This window comes from Phocoena sinus, chromosome 11, assembly GCF_008692025.1.
Source record: "Phocoena sinus isolate mPhoSin1 chromosome 11, mPhoSin1.pri, whole genome shotgun sequence".
Lineage (NCBI taxonomy): Eukaryota > Metazoa > Chordata > Mammalia > Artiodactyla > Phocoenidae > Phocoena > Phocoena sinus.
In genome coordinates this window covers 53631405-53653196 of record NC_045773.1, presented here as the reverse complement: position 1 = coordinate 53653196, position 21792 = coordinate 53631405, and the positions used below count along the sequence as shown (strand labels likewise).

Below are 21792 nucleotides of genomic sequence, written 5' to 3'. Positions count from 1 at the left end.
TGTAAAAGATCAGGAACAGAGTTCCAGGCATCCATTATAATATGACACAGGTGACACAGCTCAGAGGGAACCTACAGGAAGAGGGGAAGGTGCAGGGTCTCACCTGGGTGGCGCCAACGCATGAGAAATGGGCAAAGGGAGAGGAGCTCAGTTGTGAGTTGGAGGACAAGCCAGGGAGGCAGGGAGAATCCCAGGAGAGTTTTGTGCTACTAAACAAAGGAAGAAGGATGCTTGAAGGAGGAGACGGTCATCACTGTCAAATCCTGCTGAGAAGCCAACTTAGACAAAGCCTGAGAAGTGCTCCTGGGATTTATCAACAAGGAGGTGTCCTTGGCAAGAGCATTTGACTAAGGGAGGTGGGAGTGGAGGCCAGATTGTGTGAAGTGAGGATGTAGGAGGTGAGGAAGTAGAGGGAGGGGGGCAGTGTTGACAATCTTTAAAAAGTTTCGCTGTGGAGGGGAGGAGAGAGACAGGGGGCCCTCCAGGGAATAAAGACCAGCATGTGGGAGGCTGGGGAAAGCAGGAGGAAATACCAAGTCATGCGAGAGGTATGAAATCAAACTCTCAGCTTAGAACCAAAATGGGCAGAAGTAAATCAAATGGGCTGAGCCCATCAAAAGGAAGGACTATGGGTTCATGTAACGTGGATGAATCTCCAGCACATTTTGCTGAGAGAAAATAGCAAGACTCCAAAGGCTACTTGTGATATGATTCCATCTACCTTACCCTCAGAAAAGGCAAAAACCACAAGGACAAAAACAAAAAACAAAATCCCACAGATCAGTGATTACCAGGGGCTAGAGGTGAGGAGAGAGGTTGACTATGGAGGGGCACGGGGAAATAAGGGGGGTGATGGATCTTAATCTGTATCTTAATTCTGTTCATGGTTACAAGACTTGTCAAAACTCATAGAACTGCACACCAAAAAGAATACATTTGACTGAATGTAAATTACAGCTCAATTAAAAAACAAACAACAAAAAAAGTGGCTGATAAAAAGTGTCTATCAAAGAGGGTACTAGTAATAATCATCTATGTGTGGTGACCCATCCTATCCTCAGGTCACCTTTGAAAGGGGACTTGTTGAATTTCTGACCAAGTAGGCTAAGTCAGCAGCATAAAATCCTCACCTCCCTCTCCCAACTTCAACATAACTTTCAAGCCAGCTTCATATGGATGCATGTCTACTATATTGCAATGGGCTTGGGGTTGCTTAATGGACAACTTAGGGTCTTAAGCCTACCCTTCTCATCCTACCTCCCGTTAGGGCCCTGTATGAGCCCTTCTTTCTAGGTGAAGGGTCCTCTTAGTGTATTAAATACCTTATCCTATTACAACTCTCTCTCTATCATTTACCTCCCGCTTTCTTCAACACACCTGTGCTGACTTCTCTCTGTCCATCAAAACCTTACTTCACCTTCAGACTCTGCATCAAAGTTCAAGGTGCCCACTCCTCAGTGAAATCTCCAAACTCTGCCCAAATCATGCAGCGTTTATCACATTCTTATTGGGATCCCCTGTTCTCTATCCCAACAAAAACTTGTTCTCCCAATGAGATTAAAATTCTGTTCAAAGCTGAACCTTTTTCTTACTTTTCTTAATATCCCCCAGGCCCAAATGTAATGCTTTACCCTTAGCTAACACTCAGTTAATATTTAATGACTGAATAAAGGCTGATATAAAAAAAGTTCCAGGGGAGTAGTTTACTCCAAAGTAAAGCAGGTCCAAAATATTCCCCAAGTACAAAGAAGACAGGAAAATATGCAATTATAAGTACATATCAGGAAACACTTCCAGTGACTTTGCCTTGAATTTAACCATTCCAAGATCATGGGTCATTTCTATCTATTTTCCTGTTAGTTTTCCCAAACGCATGTTACCAAAAATTCAGCATACCACTTCACATTCAAAATCATTTTTTTAAAATGACATTTATTTCTCCTGATAAAATTGAAATGAAAATCTCTCCCTCCATTTCCTGATAATCTGATTCCAGTATGAAAGGTGATCAATGTGATAGAGGTTAATTTTGAGATTTTAAGAGACGTATGGAGGAATCATTAAAAGCACAAGCTCTGGGCTTCCCTGGTGGCGCAGTGGTTGAGAGTCTGCCTGCTGATGCAGGGGACACGGGCTCTTGCCCCGGTCCGGGAAGACCCCACATGCCACGGAGCGGCTGGGCCCGTGAGCCATGGCTGCTGAGCCTGCGCGTCCGGAGCCTGTGCTCCGCAACGGGAGAGGCCACAGCAGTGAGAGGCCCGAGTACCGCAAAAAAAAAAAAAAAAAAAAAAAAAGCACAAACTCTGAAGCCAGCCTGCCTGGAGTTTAGTATCAGCTCTGAGACTTGCTAGCATGTACTTTGGGGCAACGTACTTGACCTCTTGTGCCACATTTTTTCCCTTGTCTCTAAAATGGAGTTAATAAATAGCACCTGCATCTTAGGGGTCTTTAATGATTAAATACACAAACACATGGATTAAATACACAAATACTATGGAATCGTTCTTAGAATATCACCTGGCACGTAGTAAGTACTGTTAAGAATAGATGTTATTAGTGGTAATTCCAGTATCAATTTGCATCTGAATTTGGGTCTGAATTTGAAACCTAGAACCAGTCATTGGTACCAGTCAGAAGTCAGACTTAACAACCCAAGATTTCTAGTCTGAGCTCAGACAAGGTCCTGGTAAAGACCCTCAGATAAATTTTTAAACTTTTCACACTTTTTCTACCTTCTGCTTGGTTTTCCCTAGTAACATAAAGAATATGCACAAGAAAATGGAAAGCAGAGTGTGCTTTGGAGAGTGTAGAAATCAGATCATTGGGTGGTTTATAATCTATATTGTTATCCGGGGCAGAAAGCTTCATCCTGTGCTTCACAGCCTTACCTGGTTAAACTCTGGGTCTCAGCCAATTTCCTGACACATGCTGGGTGGCAGAGTAAAAGTCAACCCTCCCAGGAAAACAGAGACTGGGTGGGGTTCTGGAGGCGGGGATGGGGTGGGGAGTAGATACAAACTTTGGTATCTGGGCATCCACTTGAAACAAAGGTATAGAGGAAATGAAAGCATGATTCCCATTTCCCTTACGTCTAGCCATCCAGGTTTGGTTAAAACCTATCTTTCGCATTCTTAGGGTTCCTTATAGGTTTTTATATTTACCTTCTCATTGATGTCTGTAGCCTTCAAAACCACCTCTTCCATTATTAGTCTACAGGCCTCTTTGACAAATTTTTCTCCTGCTTTTGCATCTGTTGTGGGGCCATTCAGTATGACTCCATCCACGAAAACAGTGTTCTTCCTGCCGGGAACCATCTCTTGTGGATCGATATCTCCTGGAAGCACACAATCAAACCGTGTTTGAGAGATAATCTAATTCGAGTACAGAACAAAACACAGGGGAAATGGCTCACCGTCCCACCTTCAAAGGGCATACCTTCTTTTAATACATTTGAGGCATTGAAGCTGACAGCTTCTTATGGTGCCCAATGGCATGACAGAGTTAAAGAAAGAAAGTTCCATTTTCCATTCCTGCAGCATCTTGTTTAGCATCAGGGAGCATGGAGGAGCTCAAGCAACATAAATTCAACCCATTTTACTCACTCATACAAACATCTTTCAGACACATGTACAAAAAGATCTTTGTAAACACAAGCCCATGTCTAGTTCGTGGGCACACACTCTCTTGTAATTTAAGGATGACCATACATTTCCTTTTCATAAGTCATTCCTAAAGAAGAAGAAGTAATGTCAACATGCCTTTTCTCTTAACTTTACGTTTTAAGCCTGTGATTAAATGCCCTTCTGCCTTGTCTATGAAACCCCTTGTTAAACCCACTCGGCCATTTCCTACTGAGAGAAGGAGAAAAGAATGTGAGCAGTGTCGCAATTCCTGTAAACCCATATTTATAACACCTTTAAACTTTTCAAACTTGCAATTTAGGCAGAAGGATGGAGCAGGACATTTTCAGGACTGGACAGTTGCCAGTCAGTGACTAAAGGTTAAAAGTCAACATGGAAATCTATATCTGAGAATAAAGGTTACTGCCTACCCAAAATAGCTCTCCTCCAAAATAATTCTGGCAACTTAATCCAGATATTCAACCAATATCTGCCTCAAGCTCTGACTCGATTGTGTTCTCTTTTTCTGATCACTATCTCTTTCTTCCTTATAATGTATATGTTCACTGAGTTGTGGAAATTTACAGAAACAATTTTTAAAAGTATTTTTCAGCACCTCAGCTAGCACAGCACCTCACTTATTCTTTGTAAATACACCTTAAATATGCTGGCGGTCTGTATTTCAAACATTTTTATACTTATTGAGGGTTCTAACTGTATTAACAGTTATTATAACCTGGAGCCCATCTTCTCCTCGCAGTTAAATGTTTGGTACAATTCCGTGGTTTCCTAAACCCTTTAATTCTATGACTGGCAAACTCAAATGGTGTCCACGAAGACAGATAAAAATGTCACCAGAAGATTCCGCAATTTGAGAAAGATAGAATCTGTAGCAAAGGATCGATCTTTTATCCTCACACCCAAGGGTAAACCACCCAGAGCTCCCACGATGAATTTCAGTTCCATCCTTCACTTTCACTTATCTTTCACTTGAAAAGATGTATTTGACTTGGTTTAGGACAAATGGTGAAGCCCTGGAGTTGAGCTTTTGGATGGAAATGCTCTACACCTAAAGGCACTTTCCTCCCCACAAATTTTAGGTCATAAAAATAAATTGGAAAAGAGGGCAATTATTCAGGGAACCCTGGTTATGTAACTGGGCAGTGCTATTATTAAGCACATGGAAAAAGTTCAATTTTTTTCTAACCTCATTAATAGGATTTCAGGTTTTTATTGCCCAGGGAATAGCAACCACTCTGTAGGCCTCTCAGAGTTTCTCTCTCTCTCTCTCTCTCTCTAACACACACACACACACACACAAATGTCAAACACCCACTTGAAACCAGAATAGCAGAGAAATTGAAATTAAAATTGTCTGTTTCTCCACAGCCATCAATTACAGAAATCGCCCATAATTCAATTATATAGGAGAAAATACTACTTTAAAAAAACTAAATAGAATTGGGTATAGAGTATGCATCTTTTCTTGATAGCTATGTTTTATTTCTATTACCAGATGTGATCATGTCACTCTTTACCCACTACATTTGCCCAACTGGAAAAGACCCTCCAGAGATTGAACAGTCAAGCTGTGATCTTCTGGGGATGCACACCCAGGACCTCCCATCTAACTGCTAGAGTTGATAGCGGTAAATAATGAAATCGTTCAATGGGAGGAGTGTTCCATGAAGAATATACCCAGAATCTGTCTGCTCTTCATTCCCCGCTCCCTTATCACCATCAAACACTTGGGTTAGCCTTTCAACTAACCCCCGGCTGCCACCCTGCCCTATGTACCGTGTAGACAATTCTCAACATAGTAGCTCCTATGTGTCTTTGAAAAGATGGCACATCACATGATGACTCCTCTATTCAAACCATTCAATGACCCCTTATCTCATCAAATTAAAAGTCAAAGTCCTAATAATGACCTCTAAGGCTTTAAATGAACTCCTCCCCCATTATCTCTTGGAACTCAAACCTCATCTCTTATTCCTGCCCTCAAAGCTCACCATGTTTCACCCACCTTTTCCTCTTCACTCTTCCTCGACTCTTTTCTTAAACACCAGCTTCTCAGCGAGGTGTCCCCGACAACCCCATTTCACACTGCACCACTCCCCTCCCCCACCTTCTTTCTCTGCTTTGACTCAAGAGCAGTGACATACAATTCTTATTAATTTACTTGTTTAAATATTGTCTCTGCAACAGAGGTTTTGCTCTATGGGAACATGAGCTTGTGTCTGTTCCACAGCACCCAGAATGTGCCTGGCAGTTTGTAGGAGTTCCATAAACATTTGTTGGCTATTAAATTTAAAAAGCCTGGGACCCTGGTTCCCTCCACCATTCAGTGATCATGTCCCTTCCTCTAAGGTGCCATCGCAGGTTGCCAGCCCTAACCGAGGAGGAAACACCTTTGGTAGGAATAGGGCAGACATGGAACTCCATTCATGGTCTAGAGAAGGGGCAGCAGGGGCTGCAAGAAGGACCTGGAGAACAGGGTCAACAAGGCAAAACTGAGTTTGCAGTCTGGGTTAGCAAAAGAAACAGTTGGTGAGAGGCTCTCACTTTCCTCCCTGAGCCGTTCTTTTCACCAAGGCCACTCCTACTCTCTCTTTTCCCTCCTTCCCTTTTTTATAGTCATATGACTTCTGAAAGTCAGTCCATAACAAATCTCATTCCAGGAACCACAATTCCAAGCGTGGAAGCCAGTCAATCCTGAAACACTCCAACTTCTGAATTTCCACCAATTCCTCAACTCCATACTTTCCAAACCCCTATCTATATAAGCTCAACTTCTGTTTTGTTTAAAGAGATGCCCAGCTCTGCCTTGCTGAACAAACAATAAATTCAGCTTCAAATATTGTTTCAGAGATTCAGTCATGGCCTCTTTCATTGACATATGAGTAAATGAATTAATACAGACGGAGACCTAAAACAATGCCTGGTGTGTAGTGGGCACTCAATAAATGTTAGAAATATTAGCTAACTCAGTAAGTGTAAGTTAATAGTAGTAGGCAGTCAAGACTATTTATTTATTTCTTTTATTTTTTTTCGCTGTATGCGGGCCTCTCACTGACGCGGCCCCACCCCACCTCCGCCCCCGCCGCGGAGCACAGGCTCCATTCGCGCAGGCCCAGCGGCCATGGCTCGCGGGCCTAGCTGCTCCGCAGCACGTGGGATCCTCCCGGACCGGGGCACGAACCCGCGCCCCCCGCATCGGCAGGCGGAATCCCAACCACTGCACCACCAGGGAAGCCCAAGACTATTTATTAAATACATAAACAAACAGGAGTAAATTACATGTGACAGTAAGCAATGACAGTAGAAAGGGAGATCTCAGAGTAATCAGATGCCCAGGGTAATGAACTCTAAAGTGGCTGGTGAGTTATCCCCTGGAAGAATGGGAAGACGAAGGCTCAGTGGGAAGGGACTGTCCTTATGAAGAGAGTTGAACTTCTGGCAACAGCCAAGCAGTTCAGCCCACATGGGGTGGGCAGCTGTCCAGACTTCCCACCTTGTCACTTTCCACCTTGCACCGTGGTTATCTGTGTAGAGGTTTTATTTCTTGCACCAGATTGTAAATGCCTACAGAAGGGATCCATGTCTCAATTTTCTGGACATTCCAGAAAACCGTTCAGCCGTTGGCATTCATAGGCACTCAGCAACTCTCTGAGGACTGGCTGAATGTATTGTTATCCTGGAGGTCATCTTATCTAACCCTTTCATACAGTCCCCCAAATCCCCTCCCCAACCCAGTGGCTGATACAACAGGAGAGCTGAGTTCTAGTCTCTCAGGTTCTTTGATCCTGGAATAATACATCCTCTCTGTGCTTCAGTTTCCTCATCTATAAAATAGGAGATAACCTGAGGAAAGTGCTGGGCTGGCTGCACTCTCACTTACACTAACAGTACTGAAATATACTAACATTGCAGGTGGGTTTAGGGACCACTGTTCTGGTTGACCTCTAAGATGCTTCCAGAATCTTAACATCTTCGTTTGCCTGGCTTCCCTCTTATCCTTTAATAATTATGTTTTTCATTTCAACAAACGTGTTATTCACCTACCATGTGCCACACAGCAGGTGGGGGCTAAAGACAGGAATTGGATCATCTCCTTGAGGATCTCAAAGTCTCTTTGGGGAGTTAGGTGCTGAAAATTTACAAGAATAAAAGACATGTGGGGTAGGCTCTGTTCTAAAAATTGTATAGATTTAGCAAATTTAGTTGTCACAAAATTTCCAGTTAGTTACTCAGTTTTATAGTTGAGGAAGCTGAGACACAGAGGGTTTAATTGGCTTGCCCAGGGTCACAGAGCTGGTAAGTAGTGAAACTGCGGTAAATAATATAATATATTGAAGTTCTACAAAGGAGCAATGAGATAGTGCTCTATGGGCATCTACAGTTTGCCAGGCAGTGTTAGGGAGTTAGTAATGACAGCAAGATGAATTAGACTCGGTGCCTGTCCTCGGTAATTGAGAGCCTCAGAGTTTGAATAATGCAATAGAAGATAAAGGGTGTCAAGTGCCATGAGAAGGATACCAATAAAATGTTTTGAATGTAAGCAATGTAGACATTTAGGGTTAAGGCTTAGGGTTATAGGAGAAGTTGAGGTATCAGAGAAGGCTTCTGAATTGGAAGACCTGTCTTCTCTTTAAATATCTGCAGTAAGAAATAATAATAATAATTTTAAAACCTCATTACAAAGTTAGAATTTTAAAACCTCATCTTAAAGTAGCAAGTCCATGACAAACAGCTGTGAGTGGTCACAAAGCTTCTCCTACAGTGACTCAATATGCATTTGTGTCATTTCTTCAGGCTTTTACACTAGATGGGTAGACAAAGCAAGTCTAATTTCTCTTCCATGGGACTCTAATCTAAACACATGAAGACCTTTATCAACTCTCATCTAAATCTCTTATTTTGCCAGTTAAAACTGTTCCAGTTTCTTCGATGGATCTGATAGACCATGGTTGCTAGTCTGGGTCAGTTTATTTCTATCTTACAAAATGAGGCATACCCCAGGTGTGGTCTCACCAACTCAAAATACAGTGAATTGGTATTTCCCCTTCTCTGGTCTTCATGATTCCATTAGTAAGGCTTCTATTAGCATCCTAGTTGATTCCAAAGCTTAAGCTTTGAAACCAGGCAGATCCTGGCCCCAATTCTAACCATGTTGCTGTGATCTTACCCATATCACTTAACTTCCATGTGATCCAGATTTCTTATCTGGCCAACAGAGAAAATAGCCATGCCTATTGCACTGAGTCATTGGGAGGGTTGAATGTGGCCGTACGTGCAAGCTGCAGAGCCAACTGCCACGAGTAGAGTACAGGACACAGAGTATGGGGACCTTTACTGTGGCTAAGTCTACACGAACTCTTCCAGCACCCACATTACACTGCTGGCCCAGGTAAAGTTTAGAATCAATAGCCTTAGGTCTTTGTCAGAAGGTCTGCCAATAAGAGCCAAGCTTCCCATATGAGATTCTTTAATTGTTAAGAGCAAAACAGCACTAGGAAAATAACTCTTGCTTCCAAAGGATGGAAAGAGGAACAATGGATCAAAAGTGAATCCAGGCATCTGGTGGGGAGGCCAAGGAACTCTTCAGAAAACTTGTGCCAAAGACATTGGGGCCCCAGGGAGAGCTGAGGGTCAGGATCTGGAGAGCCCAGTAGGCCAGTCCAAGATAGGAATGAGAAGCAAAACCTGGGAAAAGAGGATAGTATTAGTTAATAAATTAATAAGGGCCTACCGTGTACCAAGCACCAGCCTGGTGCCTGGGAATACAGAAATTAAAAAACACAGAATCTCTGCTCTCAAGTTGCTAAAAGTCTTGAAAGACAATATCCAGGGGGCCAGGGAGAAGAAAAATAGAGCTGAACAAAAGTTGAAGAGACATTCTTCTGTTCTGGAGTTTTCCAATTCAGGTGTCTCTTCTAAGCTCAAAAAAGTGCACACCTAATTTAGTCAATGTACCTGGTCCTGTAAGACTTATACATTGTTTGCATCCCTTTTGAATTTCACAACCATTTTAAGTCATTTTTGTTGTCTTAGAAACAACATGCCAATGCCAGGGTAACTACGAGCAGTCTACAAGGAAGAAGGTTATAGGAAATAAACAAATATTAAGAAATAACAATAATACAAAGCAGTGGCCACAGAAGCTCTGAAGGTGTGGGTAGTAGCAACAAGTACAGGGACTGAGTGTCTGAATCTAGCTCTGTGATTGGTAGAATCATAGACCTGACTTAGAGACCAAACCATGTCCACAGTACAGCCCCCAAATAGGAAGTCACAGGAGAAAATGGCAAAACTATGCTCATAACTTTAGTCAGCTAGAGATGGGCACCCAAAGGCAAAAAAAGAAAAGAAAAGAAAATTTAAATCACTCAGTCTCATTTTGGGGGTTAAACTCTCTTTAGTTGAAATATACAGTGAGTTAATACTTCTTTCATTTATACTTCCCAAAATATATATATATATTTTTTGTGGTACGCGGGCCTCTCACTGCTGTGGCCTCTCCCGTTGTGGAGCACAGGCTCCGGACGTGCAGGCTCAGCGGCCATGGCTCACGGGCCCAGCCGCTCCGCGGCAGGTGGGATCTTCCCGGACCGGGGCACAAACCCGTGTCCCCTGCATCAGCAGGTGGACTCTCAACCACTGCGCCACCAGGGAAGCCCTATACTTCCCAACATATTTACTGAATACCTGCCATGCATAAGACACTGGGGTAGGCACTGTGGGAGACTCAAAGATGGATCAGACACACAGACAGTGACTTCAAAGTCCAATAAGGAAAATTAGACACGTTTATGAAATACCTAGAATCCCATCCAGAAGGTATAAAGCATGATACTTGAGGTCAGACAAAGCACACACTGAACTTCCAGAGGAGGGCTTCTGACTGTGAGAAGCAGAAAGTTCTCTTAGATGATATTTAAGATGGTCCTTCATTCAACCATTCAGCAAATACTTACTTAGTGCCTCTTAAGTTCAGAACACTGTGTGAGGCATTGGAAGCCGAGCCATGAACAAGAAGACACAAATTTACCTTTACTTGGGATGGATGGGAGACATAGTTAATAAAAAGGCAAACAGATAAATAATTAAAATAACTGCAGACTCCAATAAATGCTCTGAAGGAAATTACCTGAATGACTTGATAGGATGAAAATAAGGAGGTATTTCAGATCTGATCAGGGGAAAGTATTTCTGAAGAAGAAACATTTGGATTGAGATGCAAATGAGGAGAAGGTTCCAGATGTAAAAAGACATGAAAAGAGAATAGTCCAGAAAGAAGGAACAAAAAATGCAAATAATCTATAAATTGTCCTTTTAAAGGAATAGAAAGACATCAGTGTAGCCCAGTATGAGGACGAGGGGAAAGAGGAATAGAGTGAGCTTTGGAAAGACAGACGGGGAGCAGGTTAGGTAAGGTGTTTTATTCTAAAAGCAACAGGTAGCCACTTAAAGATTTTAAACAAAGGAGTAACATGATCTGGTTTACATTTCTAACAGATTTCTCTGGTACCTTGTAGAGGATGGACTGTCTGAGTGCAGATGTGGAAACAGAGAGATTGCTTAGGAGGCTACTACAGAAGTCCGGGCAACAGAGAATGGTGGCTTTGATCCAGAAGACGTAGGAAAAGCATTGCAATCTGGGAAATTTTGGTGGTAAAGCCAAGAGGACTTGCTGATGAAGTGGGTGTAGGGGGTCAAGAAAACAAAAGACTCTTAGATGACAGGGCCTTATGCTGATACACGGACCACTGGAAAAGGGCAGTCGGGTCAATGTGTGGTAAGGTGGGGATGGAGAATCAAGATTTTTGACTGATTTGTAGAAATTGGTTATGATGGGGTAGAAACAAAGATTATGGCAAGGACATTCATAACCAAAAAGGAAACTGAACTAGGCAAAAAAATGTGTGTGTGTGTGTGTGTGTGTGTGTGTGTCCAGGAAACCTTAAGTACTTCTGTTTGTCCAAGGGGCAGGGTCTGTAAATGGCAGAAGTGACTGACTGCTGAGAGGTGACATGGGCACCAATCTTGCAGGAACCTCACTGGAGACTGAGGAATGTGTATGTTACTTGGTAGGCAATAGGGAGCCATTGAGAACTTCTGATGGGATAAGAGGAGTGCTTTAGAAAGATGAAGTGGGTACCAGTGTCGAGTTTAGGTGGGAAATCAAGAGTTCAAGTTGGGGAGACATGACGGCAATAATCCAGGCCAGGGAGAGGGAGGACATGGACTAGATAATAGACAGGATGGGGGGTTATATTTATTTTGACTTCTCGCCTACAATATTATTACTGCAAACTTGAAGTCAGGAATCCCGTGTCTTTCTAATGAGCCCTACAACTGTACATGGATAGTATAGTTTTCTATCCTCCAGTAAGTCTATGTTCTAAAATGATCTTTGGATGAAAGGTGACAGAATAAGATAGGAAAAGATAATTTTGTGTATCCATACATTAGCTCCTCTCTTGCAAAGCACTGGATGAACACAGAACATTTCAGAACATGTTCCCATTACCCTGGGTTTTATTTTATGAGACCCTGTTGTGTTAGCATCTGGGATGTCAGTCAAAGGACTCCGATTCTGTGGAAACACCAAGGCATGCCCTTTAACAAAAGAGCTGGGTCCATCAACACCATCCATTCTCTGAGAGGACAAGCTTCTTAGAAGGGAGTCTCTAAGGAGCTCCTTAACATAGCTGTCAGTGCCCTGCCAATGGCCAATAAGTGCATGGTCACCATATACCCTATTTATTTATTTTTAATTTCAAAAATGTTTTCCTTTCACTGGGCACCAGGCCAGAAATTGGGTAACCTTCTGATGTTTTCAGGAGAATAGGATTCCCCAAGACACCTACTCCTATGGCTTGAGTAAACATTACTTGACAGGATCTACATGCTGGTATTGTAAGTCTTAGCTTGTCATATTGATGGCCAGCCCGTGAAACCACCCCCAGCCATCATCCCCCCTCTACACTTTATGAACTGATGGGTACTACTTCAGCTTACAGGGATGTGAATGCAGCCAGGCTCTATGAGAAAACTGGACTGGCATACACATATACTAAATTGCAGCCCAGGCTGGAGAACGTGGCTATGGATGGTGTCCTTTCATCTCGCTTATCAGTACCGTGCTCCCCAGAAGCTGCTCTCACCATGTCTGCCCCCTCCTTCACTGGCCACTGCCCCCCAGCATCACCATTTCTGCTGGCACTTCCCCCTCTGCCACCTTGGCTCTGTACCCTCTCTGACTCTTCATCTAGTTTCTTGCCTACATATAGTTGTGAAACATTACATTTGACTTGTTGCTTTATCAGTGACTCCTGTGTTTTCTGAGATTTGAGGATGAGTAGGGAGAACGTCCATTTTGAGTTTGCTTGTTTGCTTGGGGAAGTTTTGGCCTAATCGGCATCCCAACTGGAACCACTCTTCCCCCCCGGACACAGTCTGGGCAGCACCGTCAGTTAAGGTTTTCCCCTTTCATGCTACCTCCAAGTCTCAAGTATTCCAGATCTCCAGATTTGCCTTGGCTCCTGTCTTTTCCAAGGCCTCATTATTTAGCTCTCTCTCCAATTCTGAGTTCTCCCAAATCCTTCCAGTCAACTCCCCCTTCTAGTGAGCAAGAGTCTTTCTGTGTTCTGTGAAAACAGAGAACCATAACTAATATTCTGAAAAACTTGACTTCTGTAGAAATTCCCAACTAAGGAAAGTTAAAGACAACTACACACAGCTTAACAAGTATATTCTCTGTACCTTCAGAGTTTCCCACCTATTTTAATTGTTCTGCAAAACTTAGAGGTCATCCAGTTCCTGTCAAAAAATAAATATTGCATTTTTTCTCTTTTTAAAAATATTCCACTTATGTACAAGTCAGGATGTTTGTGGCCAGTGGGTAGAGCACTGTCTTAGCAAAAAAGAGTCTAGACAGCCCTGCCAAAAAGAAATACAATTCCAGCCACCTGTGAATTTACCTTTACTAGCAGCTTTTCTAGTAGTAGTGTGGCAGAAAGGGAACAAAAATATAATTGCATTTAGAAAATAACAATAGCTAACATTTATTAGATACTTGCAATGGATCAGGTACTGAGCTAGGTACCTTATATGCGTTACTTCATTTAATTCTCATAATAATTATCTTCATTAATTCAATTTTACAGGTAGGAAAACTGAGGCCAGAGAGATGAAGAGAATTATAATTCAAAGCCAGGCAGCCTGAGTTCGGATACCATGTTCATAATGACTATATTCTAGCTTTTTCCAAAAAAAGGTGAATAAAGAGATATTCTCATGTCTTATCAACCTCTCTAAACTACTTGGACACATATTTTATACTCCGAAAGCAATAAGCAATTATCTGGGAACTATGTATTAAATTGCAATGTGCTGCAATGTAATATATAGTTTTAAAACCAATTTGCTCAAGTGTTGACTGCAGGATTTTAAATGATTCCACTTAACCTGCAATTTAAGTGAAAATTTAAATACATGCTATAAATGGGTACCTCATTTACATTATCCATTGATTAACTCTGATGTAATGCTCATTTGTGCCCAAGGTACTGCCTCCTAGCCTAGGCTTTTGGAAGGTCATCTTCCAGGTCAGTAGTGGGCAATTACTCTCAGCTCAGTATTTCAACACACATGCTATGACATTCACACGTGGCCACCCTCAAATGCAGAGAACATCACTTACCAAAACCTCTTTATGGAGTGTATTACATGAGACTGGAAAGAATATACTGAGAAGCTGCTTGGGATGGCAATAAGACCTCTCCAAGAAGCATCTTTAAGTGAAAATAGATGGTCTAAACTGCCTTCTAAGGAGGGAGGACTCTTACTTGCAGGGCAAATGCATTGCTAAATGGGGTATGCAAATTTGGGTTCAGAGATGAATTGCTCAGTAGAGAAGAGGGTGAGGCAACCACCAGCATCTTTCTCCTCATCCTTTATGCTACACAGACTCAGCCTCACCTCCATATAAAATCAGAGCAAATATTCCAAAATTTTAACCTACCTGGGAGCCAACACAGTCACATAAACTGCATTATAGATGGCGCCCCTGAAATGGCAAACGTGGCACCTCTGGGGGATGCCCACACATCTCATTGCTACTCTTATGTTGATAAGTGAGGCACTCACAGAACACTGCATAAAAGACCATAAAGGCATTGGTCTGGGCTAGTCTACAGCTGAGACCCAATGAGGCATGAGTTTAGAGCCATCTAGAATATGTGCCAAGGTGGGGTTCTGGCCAATTTTGTGTAGGATCATGGGATCTTAGAGCTTGAAAAGCACTTACAGATAATTTGGGAAATGTCCTCATTTTGAATTTGAGAGAACTGTGATTCAGTGGCACACAGACTGTTTGATGTTTATGTATCCCCTTCTGTAAGTCTATTGGATCCTCTAAGGGCTGTCCACACTACACCTCTCAGAAGTATTTAGAACCTATTTCACATAATAATAGCTACGATTTATTCAGCCCTTCTATGTGCCAGGTTTGATAAGTCCTTTACAAACAGTAGCACCTTTATCCTACACAACAACCCTGTGAAGATACAAACAACTAAAACCCACTCTGGTTAAGTTAAGCAGAAAAACAATTTATTGGGAGGGTGTGTAAGTTATCTATAGTTGTGTAAAAAATGACCCCAAAACGTAGTGGATTAAGTCAACAAGGATGTATTATTTCCTGTGATCCTGTGGCTTGGCTAGGTCTGGGTAGTTTTTCTGGTCTTCCCTGTGCTAACTCACACACCTGCAGCAACTTGTATGTTGGCTTGGAGCCGAGTTCACAGCTGGGAAGACTGAGATAGCTGGACCTCTCTCTCCCTGTGGGCTTTCATTATCCAAGAGATTTGTTGGGTCTTCCTCAGAAGGTGATGGCAGGTCTGAAAACAGTGAAGGAAAAAGCTGACAAGCTTCTTGAGATCTCAGATTGGATGTCACACAACTTTTTTTTTCTTTTGTTACTTTTGACACACTCTGTTGGTGAAAGCAAGTCACGAGGAAAATTGTACTCAAAGATACAGGAAAAAGCTCACCTCTTGGTGACAGAAGGCAACATCACATTGCCAAGTGTATGCATTCTAGGAAGAAAGGAATTTGAAGCCACCTTTGCAATCCATCAGAGCCTACCCCCTGACCACAAATTATTCACATTCCTCCCATCTACAAAATACGCTCATTTCCATCCCAGGACCAACCCAAATCTTATCTCATTATAGAAACAGACTTCAATTCTGGGATCTCATGAGTTGTATCAAGTCTACAGACAGATAAGGCTGTTAAATTGCAGCTGCTCTTGATCCAGGGACGCATAAACTAAAACACAAGTTATCAGACACCACGCACAAACAGTGAGAAGAACAGGATAACTGCCACAGACACACCCAGGAAAGAATGAAAGGCCCAGGTCCAGGCACTGACCCATAGCAGTTCTGAAATCTAGCAAGGCGTATATTGCACATATTGAATGTGGTCTGATTCTGCCCTCTGGGATGGTTTCCTAACCCATTATTCTTTGTGACTCTTGGCTCTGCAATCTGGCAGAAGCGAAGAAACATCCCAGCCTCTGTGATATTCTTTGAGGTCGCATACAATGATGGGTAGTTGCAGACATGCAGCAATGAGCTTGGCCTCACTCTCTTCTTCTCTCATCTGGACACTTGGTTCTGGTTCCCCCGAGATGGCAACTACACAGAGAAACAACTTTCTTCCTCCAGCTCCTTTGACAGTCACACTTTGGCAACTGTGTATGCCAGCATTCACGGATTCCCACACAAACTCTAACCTGTCCATTCTTGACGGTGCTTCAGGAAGGCTGGTTAGTGACTTTTCTGTGACTTCCAACTTCCCCTTGTGGAATTTTCCTTTCACGGCTCCTCCTACATTTGTGTAAGGTTTAATTCCAATAATAAAGTCCTTATTCCACAATGCATCTTACATACAACCTGTTACTGCATTTAATCTTCATCACAGCTGTACAAGTTATAGACATCCCCATTTTACAGACAAGGACACTGAGGCTCAGAGAAGTTAGGACACTTTCCCATGACTTCACAGCTAAAATATGTCAGAGGTCAGATTTTACCTCAGATTTATCTGATTCCCAAGCCTATACATGTAATTCCTATTCTCCATCTACTGGGAGAAAAGGGATGGGAACAGTGGTGTGCTGCTAAAATTGTTTCTGAAGAAAAATAGATCCTGATAGATCTATTTCAATGTTATGGTATTCCCATCAAGCTAATTTCAAGGTACCAATAGTTTACAAATTGGCTTACAACATTTCTGAATATCTGACACTCATGAGCTGGTATGAAGTGGCTTCTGCCCACCACAGTATAGGGATCTAGGAAAACAAAAAAGGTCTTCAATAAGGAAATGTAGTCATAGTTAACAAAAGTTGGGTAAGGTGGTTCTTTGGGTGTCTCATTCATGTGCAAGCTACCTGATTTCCAAGTGCTAGCACTTTCATCTCTTTGCTTGTGGCCTTTCTAATCTGCCCACTTACATAGCAAATCAGAAGCTCTGAAAAATTAATACCCATATCAGCATCCCTCAATCAACAAGCCATAAAAATTAATGTGTAAACATCCAGCTGTCTTGTCCTTCATATGCGATAACTCTGAGAGGTGTATTCTTCACTAACACTCCTAGTTACCCAGTGGAAGTAAGCTGTAGTTAACCTCAATGATAACTTGCTTTATAAGGTATTCTTTGTTGGCCTCCCTGGGACCACCTTCCAAAGGTACTACTTATGCTCCAATCCTTGACTGCTTCTGGAAAATCCAAATCAAAACAAATGACTACTGTTTTTTGAATGCCTGTGGACCAGACAAACACTGTACTAGGTACTTATGTTACATGTCTTTATACGAATCTTCATAGCACCTTATGAGGCAAGTGTTACACCCAATTCTACAAATATGGAAATGTGGATCCAAGAGTTTAATTAACTTTATGCAGGTCACATAGCTGGCAGGGCAAAGAGCAGAGCTGATATTTAAACTATGATTGATTGCAATGTCTCTTTTCTTTCCACTAAACCATGCAGCCACTCTTGCCAGGGAGGTTGGACTAACACAGGTGAAACAATAAAAGAACAATTAACTGCTAAGCTGACATATTGTATTGAACACTTCTGGGAAAAAGTGTCATCATATGTATGTTCCACAATTACTTTCTAAAATTCTCTTTTGTTGTGCCATCAACTTGAAAAGTAAGGCCATGGACAAATATTAGGAAATTCAATTTTTCATAGATTTTCTTTCTCCTCTATCACTGCTTCATACAAATTAGGTACTGAAATAAAACTGAGCGGATAGCATAGCAGAATATACCATAAGGAAAATGCATATGAGGAAAATATGTTCCACAGATGTATTTTTTGGCCCACATAGCATCTGAAAGAACAGATATGTCATAAAATACCAACTAAGTCTCTATTGATTTTGTAAGTCGATACAAAGTATTAGAAGATCAAACAACACAGCATCCAGAGTGCTGAATTGGGAATAGGCTTATTGGCTAGGAAACTTAAACAAAGGGAAGATTTAGCAATACATTTAAGAGGCAAAAAATTGAGTGTGGGAATTTAAGATTTGTCAATGCTACAGCTAAATCACCAAAACAGATTTTAATATTTAACAATGGCTTGCAGACCTCAAGTAACTTAGATAGTTGCTCTGCAATATTTCCCACTAAGAAGCTCCTGGATGCTGAAATTCTTAGCACTGCAGGAAGACATGGCAGATGCTGGTGGAAACAAATATAAATCCAACTCTGATTTAATCAGTATTTTGCAGAGTTGATTTCTTACATTTAATTATCTGCTGGACAATATGCACAGAAAGAACACTCTGGAATTTGGAATGGGGTAGGGGTTCTTGCCCCAAGTCTGGCTCTATATAGTTCTGTGGCTGCCAAGTAGTACTTTAACCTCTCTGGTTAAATGATGCTCTCAGTTAAATGGTGCTCTACAAGATGACTTGCCACCCTAACAGTCAGTGATTCTGTGGCTAAAGCCCTTTTTCCAATTAAATTCCTATTCATGTAATTAACATAAATCACATTCCAGCATTTCTAAAAGCAATCCTCATCAATGCTCTGCAGAACTGTGAATTCCTATAATGTTTCAGGACCTCCAAGGTAGTGGCTCAGGGGAGGAACTGATGGAGATGATGAGCAGGTGAGCCTATTTTATCTCAAAAGCCTCTCTATACTGTTTTGCTTAAGTAGAGTTCATAGGCATGAATGAATGAAGGAACACTTTGGCTTCAAATTACAATATGACTGATTGACTTTTGGCAGCCATTACTTTCCCTTCTTTAAAAAGTGGAGAACTTATCTACTAAGCCTCTTGCCATGGGACACTTCATCAGCAGACCTGAGATCCAGCTTTACACACATTTGTCTTCGGCAACTGCACTCCCCCAAGACAGTGCCAGTGTCAAGGGCAGTCACTAAAGCAGCCAATTTCATTTGTTTCAAGGCTATTTGTAGCACAATTACATGTATGACCCTCAGGTATACTGAGAAAATATAGTACTGACATACCTCGGAGATACTGCTGGTTCAGTTCCAGACAACCACAATGAAGCGAACATCAAATAAAGCGAGTCATGTGAATTTTTTGGTTTCCCAGTGTGTATAAAAGTCATGTTTACCCTACACTCTAAACAAAGGGAGGATTTAGCAATATATTTGAGGCAACAAATGAATTGTGAAAATTTAAGATTTGTCTGTGCTACAGCTACAGTTAAGTGTGAATTAGCATTATCTCTAAAACAAACAAACAAAAACCCACTTAACTAAAAATACCTTGTTGCTAAAAAATGCTACCCATCACCTGAGCCTTCAGTGAGTCCTAATCTTTTTGCTGGTGGAGGGTCTTGCCTGGATGTTGATGCTGCTGACTGATCAGGGCGGTGGCTGCTGAAGGTTGGGGAGGCTGTGGCAGTTTCTTAAAACAAGACAGCAGTGAAGTCTGCCACATCAATTGACTCTTCCTTTCATGAATGATTTTTCTATAGCATGCAGTGCTGTTTGACAGCATTTGACCCACAGTAGATCTTCTTTCAAAACTGGAGTCAAACCTCTCAAACCCTCAACTAAAGTTTTTCTAAATCCTTTGTTGTCATTTCAGCAAGTTTCAAAGCATCTTCACCAGGAGTAGATTCCACTCAAGAAACCAATTTCTTTGCTCAACCATAGGAAGCAACTCCTCATCTGTTTAAGTTTTATCATGAGATGCAATAATTCAGTTCCATCTTCAGACTCCACTTCTAATTCTAGTTCTCTTGCTGTTTCTACCACATCTGCAGTGACTTCCTCCACTGAAGTCTTGAACCCCTAAAAGTCACCCATGAGGGTGGGAATCAACTTCTTTCAAACTCCTGTTAATGCTGATATTTTGACCTCTTCCCATGAATCATGAATGTTCTTCATGGAATCTAGAATGGTGAATCCTTTCCAGAAGGTCTTTAATTGACTTTGCCCAGATCCATCAGAGGAATTCCTATCTATAGCCTTATTAAATATATTTCTTAAATAATAAGACTTGAAAGTTGAAATGACTCCTTGATCCATGGGCTGCAGAATGGATGCCGTGTTAGCAGGCCTGAAAACATCATTAATCTCTTTGTACATCTCCATCAGAGCTCTTGGGTAACTAGGTGCCTTGTCAATGAGCAGTAATATTTTGAAAGGAATCTGTTTTTCTGAGCAATAGGTCTCAATCACGGGCTTAAAACATTCAGTAAACCATGTTGCCAACAGATGTGCTGCATCCAGGCTTTCCTGTTCCATTCATAGAGCACAGGCAGGGTAGATTAGCATAATTCCTAAGGGCCCGTTTTCAAAATGGTAAATTTCAAAACTGGTAAACGAGCATTGGTTTCAATGTAAAGTCACCAGCTGCATTAGCCCCAAACAAGAGAGTCAGCCTGTCCTTTGAAGCTCAGAAGTCAGGCATTGACTTTTCGTCTCTAGCAATAAAAGTCCTTCCAATAGAAGACTGCTTCATCTACATTGAAAATCTGTTATTTAGTGTAGCCACTTTTATTAATTATCTTATCTAGACTTTCAGGAGAACTTGCTGCAGCTTCTACATCAGTACTTGCTGCTTCACTTTGCACTTTGATGTTATGGAGACACTTCTTTCCTTAAACCTCATGAACCAACCTCTGCTAGCTTCAAACTTTTCTTCTGCAGCTTCCTTACCTCTCTCAGCCTTCCTAGAATTAAGGAGAGTTAGGTCCTGGCTCTGGATGTGGCTTTGGCTTAAGGGAATGTTGTGTCTGGCTTGATCTCTATCCAGTCCACTAACACTTTCTCCATATGAGCAAGAAGGCTGTTTTTCTTTCTTGTCATCCATGTGTTCACTGAGTAGCACTTTTAATTTCCTTCAAGAACTTTTCCTTGGCATTCAGAACTTGGCTAACTGTTTGGCACAAGAGGCCTAGCTTTTAGTCTGTCTAGGCTTTTCACATGCCTTCCTAAGCTTAATCATTTCTATCTTTTGATTTAAAGTGAAAGACCTGGGGGGAGACCTTCAAGACGGTGGAAGAGTAAAACCTGGAGATCACCTTCCTTCCCACAGATACACCAGAAATACATCTACATGTGGAACAACTCCTACAGAACACCTACTGAACGCTGGCAGAAGACCTCAGACTTCCCAAAAGGCAAAAAACTCCCCACAGACCTGGGTAGGGCAAAAGAAGAAAGAAAAAACAGAGACAAAAGAATAGGGATATGACCTGCACCTCTGGGAGGGAGCTGTGAAGGAGGAAATGTTTCCACACACTAGGAAGCCCCTTCACTGATGGAGACAGTGGGTGGGGGACAGGAAGCTTTGGAGCCATGGAGGAGAGCGCAGCAACAGGGGTGCAGAGGGCAAAGCAGAGAGATTCCCTCATAGAGGATCAGTGCCGACCAGCACTCACCAGCCTGAGGAGCTTGTCTGCTCACACGCCAGGGCGGGTGGGAGCAGGGAGTTGAGGCTCAGGCCTCGGAGGTCAGATCACAGAGAGAGGACTGGGGTTGGCGGCATGAACACAGCCTGAAGGGGGCTAGTGCACCACAGCTAGCGGGGAGGAGGTCCGGGAAAAAGCCTGCACCTGCCTAAGAGGCAAGAGACCATTGTTTCGGA

The 21792-nt window shown here is 42.1% G+C and overlaps 1 protein-coding gene across 1 annotated transcript in view; it reads right to left on the bottom strand.

Moving 5' to 3' along the window:
* The window catches only part of GADL1 (glutamate decarboxylase like 1), a 398137-nt gene that overhangs the window by 147681 nt on the left and 228664 nt on the right, over nucleotides 1–21792 (bottom strand). The window contains exon 4 of the mRNA XM_032649105.1: nucleotides 3162–3334. Coding sequence (XP_032504996.1) covers nucleotides 3162–3314 — 153 coding nt within the window. The 5' untranslated portion in view covers nucleotides 3315–3334. The remainder of the gene's footprint in view (nucleotides 1–3161; nucleotides 3335–21792) is intronic.